At 53.0% G+C, this 15,971-nt stretch overlaps 1 protein-coding gene across 2 annotated transcripts; it reads left to right on the top strand.

The window, feature by feature from the left end:
• The first annotated feature begins 332 nt into the window (after nucleotides 1-332).
• ZC3H12A (zinc finger CCCH-type containing 12A) lies at nucleotides 333-15,217 on the top strand. 2 transcript variants are annotated; one of them, XM_087727021.1, is made up of 6 exons: nucleotides 333-1,316; nucleotides 1,708-2,262; nucleotides 10,654-10,793; nucleotides 11,621-11,855; nucleotides 12,208-12,314; nucleotides 12,399-15,217. In XM_087727021.1, the coding sequence occupies exons 2-6, from the start codon at nucleotides 1,760-1,762 to the stop codon at nucleotides 13,322-13,324; spliced, it is 1,911 nt and encodes a 636-aa protein (XP_087583147.1). In that variant the 5' UTR covers nucleotides 333-1,316; nucleotides 1,708-1,759; the 3' UTR covers nucleotides 13,325-15,217. The 2 variants fall into 2 exon arrangements, with proteins under 2 accessions (XP_087583147.1, XP_013923080.1); XM_014067605.2 differs by lacking the exon at nucleotides 333-1,316 and having other exon boundaries at nucleotides 1,372-2,262.
• Nucleotides 15,218-15,971: the final 754 nt, after the last annotated feature.

Here is a 15,971-nt window from a genome sequence, read left to right as displayed (position 1 = left end):
TTCTGGGAACTCCACAAATCCACAAGCCACTCCCATCCAGTCACATGGTCAGTAAGCCACTTCTACAAAGCAGGCCACACCTACAGAAGAGGTTCTAAAAAAAATTGAAACCCACCACTGCCCACCCCCACCCCACGAGTTTGTTTTGGAGAGGGGGGGAGAACCGGCAACTCCCCTGGCTCCACGCAACCTGGCAACCGAAGGGCAGCCAAAGGCCCGAGGGCGTAAAGGCTCCAGTGAAACCAGGAAGCAAGTGCTGCTCTTCCCAGGGGAGTCCCTCTCCGGCGCGGGGATGCAAATCTTCCCCGGCCTTGGACGGCCTGCTTTGCATAGAGAGGCCAGGCGTCCTCGGGGGAGTCCCGGCCCGCCGCCTCGGGCAGATGCGGTGCCTGATGCTGGAGCAGTCAAGAGCGGGCAATCCCGGGCGGAGGCGGGAGCGCATCCCTCCCAACCCGCCTGGAAAGAGAGCCAGCCTCACTCGGAAGACGGAGCCGGCGAGCCCATCTCGGCCGCCCCCGCGGGCGGCACCGGGCGCTTCTGACTTCCAGCGCCGGGCTCGGCTCCTCTGCAGCCGCCAGCAGCTGCTGCTGCCCCAAGGCTCGCCTGAAGGGCCGCGGCCCCTTCCCTGAACCGGCCACCGCTGGACAAGAGTTGCCCAAGCTGTTCGGCTGCCCTGGAAGGTCGCGTCGATCAGCGCTCTTGCCCGCTCCCGCAGAGCTCATTTGCTGGCTGCGAAAGTGCAGTTGCTGCCCGGGGAAGAGAGACCCCCGACGACGCGCTCCCTTCACCGGGGCTGCTCGGCGGGGAGACCAGAGCCCTGTCCTGCCCCGCCAGGCAGCAGCTCCATAGCGCTTTCGGGGCGCTGCCCGATTAACGCAGCTGCTTCCGACGGAGTTCCCGAGGGTGCGGCCCCTTCCTTGCACTGAAGGCGGCCTTCTGCCCTGCAGCCTCCCCGCCATATCACCGCCCTCAGCGGAGGGTTGCTTGGCCGCCGTTCCCGGGAGGCTCCGGCCTTTCGAGCGCCGTCGCGGGGGGAGGCCTGGGAGGGCGAGGTGAGCGGAGCCGCCGACAGGAGCTCCAGGCCCCGCGTTCCTCCCCCTCCAGCGGCTCCCAACAACCTCGCGAGGCAGGCAGGCCCGTCCCAGCCAACCCCCGGCCACGGGTTCCATCCGCCCGCCGCGCCTCTTCCGCGGAGACCTTCCAAGACAAGCCCGGAGGGGGGAGAGGCGGAGGCGGCGCCACCCGGGCAGCCCTCGCCCTCCATAAAGAGGCGGCGACGCGCGGACGGGAACACTTCGCCCCCATGGAGGCGGCCGGTAAGCAACTTGGGGGGTTGCTTGGGGGTGGCGGGGTTTCTCTCCGCGCGAGAGGGGCGAACGGGGAGGGCGCTGGCCGGACCGGGGCTCGGAGTCCCACTTCCCGTGGAAAGGCCCTCTCCCTCTAGCCTTAAGGTGGCCGCCGCTTCCTGCCCCGCCGCTTCGGGGAAGCCCGGCTGGGCGCCCCGTGTCGGGACTGGTAGCGAGCGGAGAAGCGCCGAGCCCTCCCCCGTTTCCTGCCGGGCTCGGCCGGTTTCCCCCTTCGGAGGGCGGGGCGCACTTCTGTTTGGAGGGAGGAGCCTGGCCGAGCTCGGGATCGCCTTGCCCGACCCGCGGGCTCTCCTGCTTCTCCGGCCCGGCCGCCTTCCTAGCTGCGCGCTTCTCTCGGCAGGCCAGGCGTGAGCGAGCGAGGAGCAGCGCCGCCAGAAGCAGCAGCAGCAGCCATGGACCTGGACCGACCGCCGCCCAGCGCCCTGCGCTTCTCCGGCTGGGCCGAGCCCCCGCTGCCCTGCGCTCGCGCCGTGGGCCGCGAAGAGCCTCCGGAAAGCGGCTACCTGAGTCTCTGCGGCTGCAGCCTGGAGGGCAGCGGAGAATCCGGCGGGGGAGGCGACCCCTGGAGCGCCCCCGAACAGGGCCGAGCGGAGAGGCGGCAGAAAGTTGAGTTCTTCCGCAAGTTGGGCTACTCTTCGCAGGAGGTGCTGGGCGCCCTGCAGAAGCACGGGCCGGAGGCGGACACCAACACCATCCTGGGGGAGCTGGTCAAGCACGGGGCGGCCCCCGGCGAGAGGGAGAGAGAGCCCGCCCCGGAGGCCCCCGAGCCGCCGGTGCCGCTTCCCAGAGCGCGGCCTGCCCCCAACAGCCCCCCGACCCAGCCGGGGCCTCCGGAGGAGCAGGACGGGGATCATCTGCGGCCGATCGTCATTGATGGGAGCAACGTGGCCATGAGGTGTGTCTAGGCGGGCTCCTCCGCGTTGGGGCCCACCCAGTTGGTCCGGGAAAGTTCTGCCGCCGTGGCCGGGCCGGCTTGGGGGGGACTCTGGGGGGCTCTTTCCTCTTCTGGGTCCCTGGATGTGCTGGGGCACAAAGCGGGCGCCCTTCTCAGCCCTGCCGCTTGCGGGCTCGGGGATTCACACCCGTCGGGTTCAAGCAAAGACGCGACCCCCATGCTCCAGACTTCAGGGAGGGAAAGGGGAGGCTGCCCCCAGAAAGGGAGGTTTGGCCTTGGGAGGTGAAATAGTCCGGAGTGAGCTGCTTCCAGCCACAGACACAAACACACACTTCCCACATTGTGAGTTGCTGGATCTCTCATCCACTGGGTTCTGACCTTGCAGTGGAAACAAAATGGGTCTTCGGAGAACGAAAGCACCACCAGGCTTCCATTTCCTCATGGCAGTCCTGCCCATGCATTCCTAGTGAGATCGCCACCACCACCACCACCAAAAAATCCAGATCTTGGGATCTGGTGTTGATCTGGAGTGGGGAACAATGGAGGCGGTTGAGGCTGAAACCCCCTCGATGTCTCTGCTTTGGCTTCCCTCCTTCTTAACCCTACAGATGGCCATAAGAAGTCATTTTATCTTCTTGGGGGTTTCATAATGTTTGGTTGCTGGATTTTGATAATACTGTAAGGCTACGTGATTAGATGAGATTGGACAGGTGGGTTTTGGGGGTGGTGCATCCTTGTCTTTGTTGCATGTGAGGGGGTCTGCTTGGGACCCCCTGCAATTCCCTCTATTTCTGAAGCAGGAAGGATTTTGCCAGGAGGCTGGGGGAGCATGTGGCAACCAGTCTTGTGGCTCAGGCAGCTCTGCCTTTCAGCTGCATTGACTCTGTTGGGCAAACATTCTTTCTTATCTAAACAGGAAGAAACCCAGTGACTCAAGCACCAGTGCCTGCGGGAGCATTTTTCTCTTCCTCCAGAGGTCCCCCCCCCCCAATCAATTGGCCTCTCAGGGGGAAATGAAGGGGATGAGGCACCACAGAGAGAGAGGCACTGGAGGAGAGGAGGCAAGCTCTGGGCACAACCAAGTGTGGCCCTTAGTGCAGACTGAATTGGAAAGAAGGGTGGAGGGCCCAGGTTGAAAACAGAATGAAGCCCAGCCAGTCCTGGGTGAGAGGGTGGCCACCCCAGGGAAGGGAACTCACATTGCTTCCCTGTCCGTGGGAGAAACATTTTGGTTTTGAGATGAAAGCTGTGCTTCCTAGAATAACAACTTCTCCATTTCCCAGGATTCTAAAACGGTTGGAAATACAGCAGCCCTCAATTTAAGACCACAGATGAGCCCAGAATTTCTGTTCCTAAGTGAGATAGTTAAGTGAGCTTCGCCCCATTTTACGATCTATCTTACCACAGTTGTTAAGTGAATCACTGCAGGTTTTTTTAAAGTTAGGAACATATTTGTTAAATGAATCTGTCTTCCCCATTGACTTTGCCCCACAAAAGGTGACCACTTGACCCCGGGACACTAACCGTCATAAATACATGCCAGTTGGCAAGTGTCCAAATTTTGATCATGTGACCATGGGGATGCTCGAATAATCGTGAATGTGATAAACGATCATAGGTCACTTTTTTCAGTGCTGTTGTAACTTTGGTTGCTAAATGAATTGTTGTAAGTTGAGGACTACCTGCACACGATAGGGCAAGGATCCATGAACATTTATCCTGAGCTGTAGCTGCTTAAGTGGGGAATTTGCAGTTGGAGATGCTGGAAGATGCGGCATTCTCTCCTAAGCACCATGCGCTGGCTTAACCACTGAACCTGGAACTTTCCTGGCAAGTATCACTGACTGATCACGTGATGCCAGCAGTGGTGGGGCTGCAAAAATCTGGACCGCTCCCAGATGGCAGGAAAAAGACAATCGAGCCCTAATTCTGCTCTTGGCAATCCAGATCTGGTAGCCTGCAGGGAGAAGCTAGCAGCAGTTCCGGACTTCTGTCCTTTCCTTGCTGTATTTAAGATAAGCCAGATTGCTCTCCAGCTGTAAATGCCGGCCAGAGGGCACTTTCTGTTGAAAAGGGAGGGGGGCGAGTGGAGTTTCTGAGTGGTGCCTGGAGCAGCAGAGGAGTTTCTGAACAATCTCTTTTCAAGGAAAAAAAAAAAACCAAGGGGAATTTTTACAGACTGCTTCCTGCATGAGTGGAGTGACGAACTGTTCCTCACCGATTTACCCTTGCTTGGATAACACTTGTGGCAGGTTTATGCAAATCTTGGGAGGGATGTGTGCAGAGCAGAATTGTCCCCGACTTCCTTCTACGGGAATTTCTCACGTCTGTTGCCACATCAGATGAACTACTTGGACATGTTGAGAATGGGGAAACGTTGGAGGAGATCCCGTCCCTGGTATTCCTTACTCATCCTGAATTGCACTTGCAGGATACGGAGGGGGAGCAGAAGGGCAGGGTTGGCTAGGCAGCTTTGTGGAGGGGGTAGTTTTCAGAAAAAGTAGGTAACGAGCTGTAGTCTTCCTGATTTCATCACTGCTTTTTCTAACATTGGACCCAGGAAATAATAGAATAACAGAGTTGGAAGAGACCTTGGAGGTCTTTTAGTCCAAACCCCCTGCCCAAGTGGAGACCCTATGCCATTGCAGATAAGTGGCTGTCCAGTCTCTCTTTAAAAGCCCCCAGTGATGGAGAAACCACAACTTCAGACTAAATGAGAGTGGCAACCTTCATAAGAGCCCACCCTCTGAGAAGAGTATGCCCTGGGGCAGGGGTTGGCAAACTTAAACACTCAAAGAGCCATTTGGACCCGTTTCCCACAGAAAAGAAAACACCAGGAGCCACAAAGGTCCTTACCAGAAGCACCCCCCCTTTCAATTCTGAAGCTGATCGGAAGTTCAGTTCCCCCAGCATAGAGTCTCCTCCTAGAGTGGTGTACTTTTTCCTCTACATGTCATAACCGAAAGCCCTGTCAATTGTGGAGACAACTGGAAAACCCACCCCTTGCCATAGAGTCTTCTCCTGGCACACTGTGCTTCTCTCCCATCGGAAGCTCCTCTCAAAATTGTGGTGCCGACCGGTGACGGAGCCGCAGCAGAGGGAGGAAAGAGCCACATGTGGCTCCAGAACGTAGTTTGCTGACCCCTGCCCTGAGAGACTGAGGGGCAAGTAACAGCCTTGCTATTTATTTCATTTGATATGTGTGAACTCTACATTAAATTGGGTGGTGCTGGGATTAAACTGGGATTAAATATTCACCCAGTAGCAAGGTATGAAGAGTTGTATTACCTGCTCTAAGCAATAGCAATAGCACTTAAACTTATATACCACTTCATAGTGCTTTACAGCTCTCTAAGCGGTTTACATCTTGGATGAGAAGTGAAACATCTTCAAAGAAAAAAACAGCAAGTCCAGTTACTCCTTGAAAAATCACCTTTGGAACAAACATGACCTGGATGACTGAGAATCGCCATAGATACTGCTTGCTCTATACCTGTGATGGTGAACCTAGGGCACGCGTGTCTCAGGTGGCACGTGGAGCCATTTGTAGGGGCACACAAGGCGTCCAGAGGGCAAAAAACAACCCAACGGACAAACCTGCTTTTGGCACACAATGGGAAATGCTCTATACCAGCGATGGCGAACCTTTTTTGGCTCACGTGCCATAAGTGGGGGTCATGCGCAGGTGTGCCGCAGCCTTAATACAATGCGTGACCCCCCAGTGCATATGCGTGTACTGCAGACGCACCCCCCCCCCTTTTTTTGCATCCTTTTTTCACCCTCCCCAGGCTCCAGAGGATTTATAGGAGCCTGGGGAGGACAAAAACATCCTTCCCCACCCCTCCGGAGGCCCTCCGGAGGCTTCAGGGGGCTTCCCAGAAGCCTCCGGAGCACTTAAAATGACCCTCCGAGCAAACCGGAAGTCCATTCCCAAACTTCCGGTTTGCCCATAGGGCCGGTTTTTTTGCACTCTAGAGGCTTCAGGGAAGCTATGAAGCCTCCGGAGGGGCTCCAGCAGGGGGCGGGGGAGCTCTTTTTGTCCTCCCCAGGCTCCTATAAAGCCTCTGGAGGCTGGGGAGGGTGAAAAATGGCTTTTAAAAAGGGTGAACTCAGCTGGCCAGCGTGCGCATGCCCTAACAAATGGCTCCACGTGCCACCTGTGACACACGTGTCATAGGTTCGCCACCCCAGCTCTATACTGTATTAGTGAGGCCACACATGGAATATTGCACCCAGTTCTGCTTTACCACAATACAAAAAGATGCCTAGGCTCCAGAAATCATGCTGAGAAGAGAAACAAAGAAAGATGAGAAGGGGTCTGAAGGCTAAATCATGTGATGTCTTAGTGGTTTTGCTCTCCAAGCTTGTTTCAATTTAGTTTCTGAATGTTCTGTTACCAGACTAGGTAACATCATCAGGTCTGGGAGCAAAATGTTCAGAAACTACATTCAGAAACAAGCCTGGAGCACAACCACTGCCAAAATCTAAAACCTTAGCTACATGTATTTTCTATTATTTCCATGTATGATGAAGGATTGAGGAACTGGATATGTGCGACTGAAGGGATTAGGGGTAATGGCTGTCTTCCAGTACTTGAGGAGCTGTCACAAAAAAGATGGAGGTCTCACAGTAGGCAATAAAAACTGATATAAAAACACATTAGACGCTTCCCACCAGCTTTCCATTGACCAGCCCCAATTCAACACATCCCAGTTCAATGTTTAAGGGAAGAGCCAAGTTTTTACAGCCTTCCAGAAAACTAAAAGGATAATGCCTATCTCAGCAGGAGGTTATTCCAAAAGTCCAGGCAGCTACCAAGAAGTTGCACCTCCAAACTCTGGGAGAGCCAATGGCCAGCATCTGGAATCATGCAGGAGCCAGGGCAATTGATGCAAGTGGGATGCAGTGGGGGCAAACTGCGGTGCCCAGAACTGTGCATGCCTCTGTATCCTGGACCAGCTGCAGCCCCCTGTAGTGTGCAGTGTAGTAGTCCAACTGAGAAGGGATTGCTGGCAAAACTGCTGGTTTCCCCATGCCAGGTCTAGTTCTTGTGCCAACTCCATCAGATGGCAAACCCTTCTTTCTGCTGTTCCCAACTTTCCTTTGCTCTGCTGCAGAGGTCTTCAAACTTGGCAACTTTAAGATTTGTGGACTTCAACTCCCAGAACTCTCCAGCCAGGAGTTGAAGTCCACAAGTCTTAAAGTTGCCAAGTTTGGGGAGCCCTGCTCTATTGCTTTGGCCATCTTATTAGTGCTGACACTGAACATTAAACTCATCTTTCCAGACAATGGATTTGAGTAGGGAGAGCAGCAGGGAGCAGGCAGAAGAGTTGGGTCTATATGGATCACTTTTAAAGGCAGTGCAGGGAAGGACTTGCTGCAACGAGGCCCAACCCCGTCAAACTTCATCTTCTTGTATCTTCGGTAAACTCTCATTTCACAGCAGCTCTTCAAGTTTTTTAAATTGCAGCGCCATTGTTTTCGGGGATTTGTCCAGGAGATAGGAGAACGAGTTGTTGATTAGGAGGACCATTTATGTTTGATGAAAGTAACACTGCCCAAATGCCAAGGGCTTGCACTATTATGCTGAAGTGGATAGAAACTATGGGATGTATAGAGGGGTGTTTGCCTTTTTCTCACCCTATTCCTAGCAAAACGTTGCAATGGAGCTCCCTCATCAGCCTGGCACCCCACAGGATTTAGCTCTCCAAGGAGAGGTGGCTAGTCCCCCTGGCACCAAGAGAAGGTATTCGCACCTGGGAAGAGAGCAGTGGTGGGTTTCAAATCCTGTTCCAACTGGTACAGTTGGAACGGGGCCAGCGGTGTCCTCATGGACGCCTGCAGCGCACACATGCACATGCATCTTAGGCCTCTGCTTCAGCTGCTCCGCGGAGCATTGCGCAGGTGCTATACCCACCATGCACGTGCACGGCAGTGCAGAAGCTTTAAAACACAGGTAAGGAGCTCAGGTGGGTGGGCGGGCCCTCCAGAGCACCATACCAGAATGGTATCTGGTGCTCCGGGGTGGCTCTGGTACGCCTGTACCGGGGCATACCACCTGCAACCCACCACTGGACGAGAGGCATTAGAAAGGGAGTAGGGAAGGAGATGGATGCCTCCCAAGCATCTTGAAGACCTGCTCAGGGAGGGAAGAGGGGTCAGCAGAACAGCCCCTCCAGGCTGAAGAGGAGAGGGAGGGATAGAAGGGGTAGGTACAGATGAGAAGGTTGCGGTGGTTTTCAAGAATACATTATTTTCCCTGTAGGTTTCTCATTCATCTAAGAATTGAAATTAGTGCTGGAATTGAATACAATAGGTTGGAAGGGACCTTGGATGTCTTCTAGTTCAACTTCCTGCTTAGGCAGGAAACTCTACACCACTTCAGACGTGTTTATCCAATCTGTTCTTAAAAACTTCCAGTGTTTGAGCAGTCACAACTTTTGGAGGCAAGCTGTTCCACTGATTAATTGTTCTAACTTTCAGGAAATTTCTCCTTCGTTCTAAGTTGCTTCTCTCCTTGATTAGTTTCCACCCATTGCTTCTTGTTTTATCCTCAGGTGCCTTGGAGAATAGTTTGACTCCCTCTTCTTTTGGCAGCCCCTGAGATATCAGAACACTGCTATCATGTCTCCCCTAGTCCTTCTTTTCAGAAGACTAGACATATCCAATTCCAGGCAACTGTTCTTCATATGTTTTAGCCTCCAGTCCCCTAATCATCTTCGTTGCTCTTCTCTGCACTCTTTCTGCAGTCTCAATATCTTTTTTCCATTGTGGTGACCAAAACTGAATGCAGGATTCCTAGTATGGCCTTACCAAGGCCTTATAAAGTGATATTAACACTTCATGTGATCTTGATTCTATCCCTCTGTTTATGCAGCCTAGAACTATGTTGGCTTTTTGGCAGCTGCTGCACACGGCTGGCTCATATTTTAAATGGTTGTCCACTAAAACTCCAAGATCCCTCTCACAGTTACTACTATTGAGCAAGGTACCACCTATACTGTACCTTTTTTTCTTTGCCTAAATGTAGAACCTTACTCTTCACCATTGAATTTCATTTTGTTAGATTTTTTTTGTTGTTGTTGTTATTTTTTACTTTCATTTGAGCCTTAGTTTTTCTCACTTCATCTTTGCAGGCTCTGGCTATTTGCTGACATTCTGCCTTAATTATGTGCCCCTTTTTCCAGTTTTTATACTTGTCCTTTTTGTCTTTCAATTTATTAGGAAGTTTTTTATGCAGCTATGCTGGTTTCTTTTGAGAGCTGTTATTTTTCTTCTTCACTGGTATTGTGCTAAACTGGGCTTTTATAATCTCATTTTTCAAAATTTCCCAAGCTTCTTGAGTTATGTTCCCATCAGGATTCTCATCCATGGAATCCTTCCAAAGCTCTCTTTAAATTAGAGAGCAAGTCAAACTATTCTCCAAAGCATCAGCGGGCAAGACAAGAAACAATGCATGGAAACTAAACAAGGAGAGAAGCAACCTGGAATTAAGGAGAACATTCCTGACAGTGAGAACAATTAATTAGTGGAACAGAAGTTGTCTTCAGGAATTGTGGATTCTCCAACACTGAAGTTTTTTAAGAAGAGATTGGTCAGCCGTTTGTCTAAAATAGTATAGGGCCATGATGGCGAACCTAGGGCACGCGTGCACAGATGGCACGCAGAGCTGGCACCCCACCCCAGCTCCACCATGCATGTGTGCGCACCTCCCGCCACCCAGCTGGTCTTTGTATCTCTGCCACACATGCGCGGGAGGCATGCGGGGAGCAGGGTGCATTGGGGAACGTTCACATTGCATTTTGGGGGTTTGCCTTTGTTGGTGCAGCTGGGCACGACTTCGCCACAAGACACTGGCCTGCCAGCACTGCCTCTTTGCCTGCACGAATGGCCTGCAGCCTCAGCCTCTTTGCCAGTGTGAGCCCCACCCCCCACGCACCCTGTTTTGGCTTTCAGGTTGGTGCAGGAGGCTTTCCAGGCCCAAAACGGGGTGTCAGCGGGTGCTCACATTGCATTTTGGGGGTTAAGGCAAGTGCATTCCCACCCACACGCTTTGGGCTCTTGGCAGTGAAAAGGTTAGCAATCATTGGTAGAGGGTCTCTGCTTGAGCAGGGGGTTGGACTAGAAGACCTCTAAGGTCCCATCCACTCTTGTTACTTTGTTATTCTGTTACAATCAGAGTCAATTTCCTGGCATGGTTGAATGAGTTTGTGCACAGATCTCTCTCTCCATCGATGAGCCAACTTGGCTTTATTGTGAATAGCAGAAGTGCAGTGAAGCGTGACCACTGGGAGACTTTGGAAGGGCTGCCCCTCCCCTTTGGCTGCCTGAGGTCTCTTGGATGCCAAGTGGGGGAAGCACTCTGAACCTGCCATTCTCTTCCATTTGCAGTCATGGAGACAAAGACTCCTTCTCCTGCCGAGGCATCCAGCTGGCTGTGACCTGGTTTCTGGATCGAGGACACAAGGATGTCACGGTCTTCGTCCCATCTTGGAGAAAAGAGCATTCACGCTCTGATGTCGCCATTACAGGTAACAAGGTGGCCTTGGGCAGCTGTCCATCCTAGTACATTGATGCAGGCTAGTGGTGGCCCCGTGTGCTTCTTCCTCAGGGTGGGGAGACACTTGACTGAGATGGGACATGCCGCTTCTTATCCCTCTGGTGGGAATTTTGCTTCTCAGTGGCTTTAAGGGGCCGCTCCCTGAATTTTGCTGCTGGCCAAAGCATCAGGAACACTGTGGGCACCATTCAAATAGTCAGCCCTGTTTCCAGACGTCTATCTGGAATCACCTGAACACTTGACAGTTTCTAATGGCAAAAATTATGTTTGCAGATTTTTTTTAAAAATGCTACAGCAATTTTAGAGGATTGATTTGTATTCTTGACCTTCTAAAGCAGGGTCTTCAACCGTAGCAACTTTAAGACTTGTGAACTTCAACTCCCAGAATTCCTCAGCCAGCTATTCTGAGAGTTGAAGTCCACAAGTTTTAAAGTTTCCACGGTTGCAGCCCCCTGCTCTAAATCATAATCTTGTTTAGATATGTAAATTAAGGGTAGAGCTATGGGAGGCAGTGCCTGGAAGAAAACATGGAGGAAGAGGAAGAGGGACATCTAGGCAAACAAGAAAGACTAGAAGGAAGGAGGGAGAGAGGGAGGGAGGGAAGGAAGGAAGGAAGGAAGGAAGGAAGGAAGGAAGGAAGGAAGGAAGGAAGGAAATGATTTGGCAGACCGCTCATTGAGATCAGCCAAGGGCCTTGTCCTGCCAAGGGGCTCTCTGGAGCACCCACAGCTTGGTTCCCCCTGATCTTTCCTCTGTAAGAAGCCTGAGTGGGGATGACTTTGCCACCTCTTCCTGCAGACCAGCACATCCTCCATGACCTCGAGAAGAAGAACATCCTTGTCTTCACTCCTTCCCGGCGAGTGGCAGGCAAGCGAGTGGTCTGCTACGATGACCGCTTCATTGTGAAGCTAGCCTGGGAGTCGGACGGCATTGTGGTATCCAACGATGTCTACCGGGACCTGCAAGCAGAACGGGCAGAGTGGAAGAAGTTCATTGAAGAACGCTTGCTGATGTATTCCTTTGTCAATGACAAGTAAGTCCTTGGCCTTGGGGAAGGCTGGAGGCTGGCCATGAGGCTGAGTAGGGTTCGGGAGTGGTGGTGAAGAGTAGCCCCCCAAGGCTATGGCTGAGAATTCTGGAACATAAAGTTCCTGACTAGGAAGCGCCCTTCTCATTTGCAACCTGAACTGACAGCGTGCCCAGCAGGGTCTTCTTAGTCTCTGCTGAGCTTCCCAGGCCCACCAGGTTGCTCACTTCTAGCCAGCTTTTCAGGAGGCGGTGGAGTTGGTGGGATCATGGCACACTATTGCCTTGGCAGATGGGGAAGGGCTGGGCCTGGCCTTGGGACCTGCAGCTCCTGATGACGTGGTTCATCTGCTCCCCAGGTTCATGCCTCCCGATGACCCCTTGGGGCGCCATGGACCCAGCCTGGATAACTTCCTGAGGAAGACGCCAGCAGTGCCCGAGCACAAGAGGCAGCAGTGCCCATACGGTGAGGCCTTGCTGCTTTAGACAGAGCAGCGTGAAGGGTTTGGGGCGATGGACACCTGTCACATGGCTCACCTTTCTCTTTTAGGCAAGAAGTGCACCTATGGCATCAAGTGTAAGTTCTACCACCCTGAGCGGCCGCACCAACTGCAGCGCTCCGTTGCCGATGAGCTCCGGGCCAACGCCGGGCTCTCCCCCACCAGGACTGCACCAGCCACCAAGGAGGAGAGGAGGAGCTGGAGGCCCCCCCATGGGGAGTTCTGGGGCTCTGTACCTGCAGAGAGTGAGAAAGTCCCCCTGCAGAAGGCCTTGGCTGAGAAGACGAGCTCTGCCCCTCTCATTAGACATGGTGATGTGCCACCCTTCTTCCTCGGTGCCCATGGCATCCCAGCCCGGAAGAGCCACGGTTATAGGAGTTTAGATCAGTACCAGCTGCCTCCCAGGGACTCCCTTGCCCATGTCTCTCAAGACCACCTTGACTCGGGCCTTGGCTCCCTTGAGAATCAGCTCTCTGAAATGTGGCCCAGCCCCTCGGCTAGCCCTGTCAAGTGGGCCCAGCAAGAGCCACTTGGGGAGAGCAGCTGCAGGGGGCAGGGGCCTGCCTATCGGGTTCCTCCTGGCCCGGAATCCAGGAGCTACAGCCAGTACCGGCCTCAGAGCTTCCTGCCAACCCCATCTGAACAGGTCACTCCTCACTCCTTTCCTGGCTATGATGTGGCCTCCAGTGCTTCTCTGGGCCCTAGGCGCAAGTACTGGTCCGAGCCATATCATCCAGGGCCTGCAGTGCGCCAAGACGTGTCGAGAGCTCCCTGCCTGGCCTACAAGGACTCCTCACACCATTGGGCCTCCCCAGACAGTTTTGCAGAAGAGCGTGCAAAGGTGCACGTCAAGCTTTGTGGGATCTTCCATCCTCATCTGGTGGAGACTGTCATGAACCGCTTCCCACACCTCTTGGAGCCACAGCAGCTGGCTGCTGAAATCCTCACATACAAGACTCAACACCTTGGGGTGTGACACAGCTGGAGGAGGGAAGCCCAACTGGGGGGGGGGGCAAAACATCCTTTTCTGCCTGCAGTTTGGACCCTCATCCAGCGGCCACTCATGGAGGGCAGGCACCAGGATTGTAGGGGGCTCAGGTGGGATGGAAAGGTCTGCCTCAAGCAATCCAAGAAACTGGCCCAGGAACCACAATGCTGAGCCATTTTCTCGTGCTGCATAAAGGCTGGCTGGCTGGTTTATGCCAGGCAGAAGGCAGGCAGCACGGCCTTGCTGGCCGTGAGTGTGTCTCTTGCTCCTAACCATGTGGCTGCTCCGAAGAGGTTGATTTGGAAAGGAAGATGGTGTGAGTCCCAAGCTTTCTGGCTATGGCACAGCCAGGACTGGAGTGGGGCAGAGAAGAAGAGGTTATGATTTACAACCATAGCCCTTCCCCAAATGGCTGCAGGGAGATGTAGCCGGTCCCAAAAGAAATAGCAGGGAGAAAAAAGTTCCAGGGCCTGCAGAATGAACTGTGAGGAATGAATGGAATCTGACTTGCATCCTAACTGCGCTGCTTCCAGGTGGCCGAGACATGCTTCCTTCCTCAGCCCAAGGCAGACAGCAGAATGATGGTTTCTCCTCGTATCTGTACCCCAAGAGTTTGATGTTTGTGGAAAAGAAGCTGGCCAGGACAATGACTTGCCAGGAGGGGAATTCTGGAAGGGCTTCCTGCCTCTCTCTGTCGATGTGGTTGTCCTAGTGGTCTCCTTTCCCTTGGTTTGGAACCTCCTTGGATTGTGAAGCATAACATTTGTTTCAAGCCAAATACCAACTGTCATTTCAGTTGCCCAAAGTTCTGTGTTGCTTCCAGAGTAAGATTTGAACACAACTAAGCCCTCCATGTCATTTCCTCTCTTCTGGGAACAAGCCTGCATCCCTCCTCCTCCAGTGCTGCTGGTGGCAGGCAAGTCCTGCCATGCGGGCACCTGCACCTCTTCCCGGAGTGTTCTGGCAAGTGTCCTGAGATGGAGCAGTGAAAATGCTCCATGGAGCATCTTAGCAATGTTAACATCATAATCAAGTTTATATCTAAAGCTCAGATGTCACAAATCCCAAGGCTAAATGCAAAATGCATTAATGTGAAACCAGGAGGGTCTCCAGAAAAGGGACTTGCTTAGATCAACTGTTGGGGAGCCTTTAGTGCCCAGCTGTTTTGGGCAACTTGCTTGTCTGCTGACAGAAGACAACACCACTTTCTTGGTGGCTGTAGAAAGACCCACTGGAAACCTGACCAGGGCGGGGGGGGGGGGTGCATGGTTAGCTAATCCTTTTCTATCACAACTCAGTCTTGAGGATTGGTAAGTCCAATACGGGCAGTTATAGATCCTTCGGTAATGAATTTGCAACGATTGTTCCTGGTCCTGCCCCCTTCAGAACAAGGTTCACTTGCAGGCCAGGATCAGTTGATCGGTTGATGCACATTGCATCTATCTCTCGAGTGGTTCTTTGGAGTGGTTGATGCTGAAGTCATCCTGGGGGCTGCTGCCTGGAGGAGCAGCAGGGCAAGAAGCCCCTGTGGGCAGCTGGCAATGCCACCAGGCCTTGCTGCTCTCCTTGCCAGGAGCCCTGGAAATCGGTCAGCCATGCCAGCACCGTGTGCTCAGGCGGCCACATGGCCAAAGAAACCCTGTTTGTATCTGGTTAATTATGATCCATCACAGAAGTGTGGTGCTTCACGTTAGTAAGCAAAATGCTTTTTAGTAATCATTTATAATCTTACAACTTTGCACTTGTAAATTACAAGAGCCATAGTTTTTAATGAAATGCTTTCTGAGCTGAGGCTGCTTTGGTGATGGTTGGTCTTCCTTTATTCTGCCTTAGGCAGAGATGCAATCAAGTAAAAAAATAAACCAACCTTGAACCTCGGAATGACTGTCTCTTTTCTTCCACCGCAAAGTCTCTTTCCAAAGTACAAATCAACGCTTTGGATGCCAAGACCACTCTTGGCTTTTTCTTTGGCTCCTACAAACCTCAAAGCAAAAGGGTGGGCCACAAGTGCCCTCTGCCATGCCCCAGAGCAGGGGTCCCCAAACCTGTTAATTTTAAGACCTGTGGGCTTCAACTCCCAGCTGGCTGGAGAATTCTGGGAGTTGAAGTCCACCGGTCTTAAAGTTGACAAGTTTGGGGAACCTGCCCCAGAGGCTTCGGAAGGAGGCCACAGGATGCTAGGAAGGCCACAGAAATGTGTCTCCCCTCCAGGATAGCTGAGCTGGGGTGAAACCCTTTGCCCAGTAACTGAGTGGGCTTACATCCAGAGAAGGAGGGGGGGGTTTAGGAAGAGCTCTTTACAACCTGAAGTTTTGAGCATTTCCTCTTCTGTGGCCACCCTAAGGTAGGAACAGGCAACCAGCTTGTGCCACGATTTGCAAAGTAAAGGATAAATATGCTTAAGAGCAGTAATACACACAATTAGGTGGGCCCCTTATGATTGTGCATGAGTGGGGGGGGTTTGAGGGGGGGCTGCCACAGAGAGGAAGTAGTCAAGCTATTCTCCAAAGCACCTGAAGGCCAGATAAGGAATAATGGATGGGAACTTTCTGACAGTGACAACAATCAACCCATGGAACAGAAGTTGCCTTCGGAGGTTGTGGGAGCTTCGTCACTGGAGGCTTTCAAGTAGATA

This window comes from Thamnophis sirtalis, unplaced genomic scaffold, assembly GCF_051295495.1.
Source record: "Thamnophis sirtalis isolate CommonGarterSnake01/CBP01778 unplaced genomic scaffold, rThaSir2_p1.2 scaffold_13, whole genome shotgun sequence".
Classification (NCBI taxonomy): domain Eukaryota; kingdom Metazoa; phylum Chordata; class Lepidosauria; order Squamata; family Natricidae; genus Thamnophis; species Thamnophis sirtalis.
This window is presented reverse-complemented; position numbering and strand designations above follow the sequence as displayed.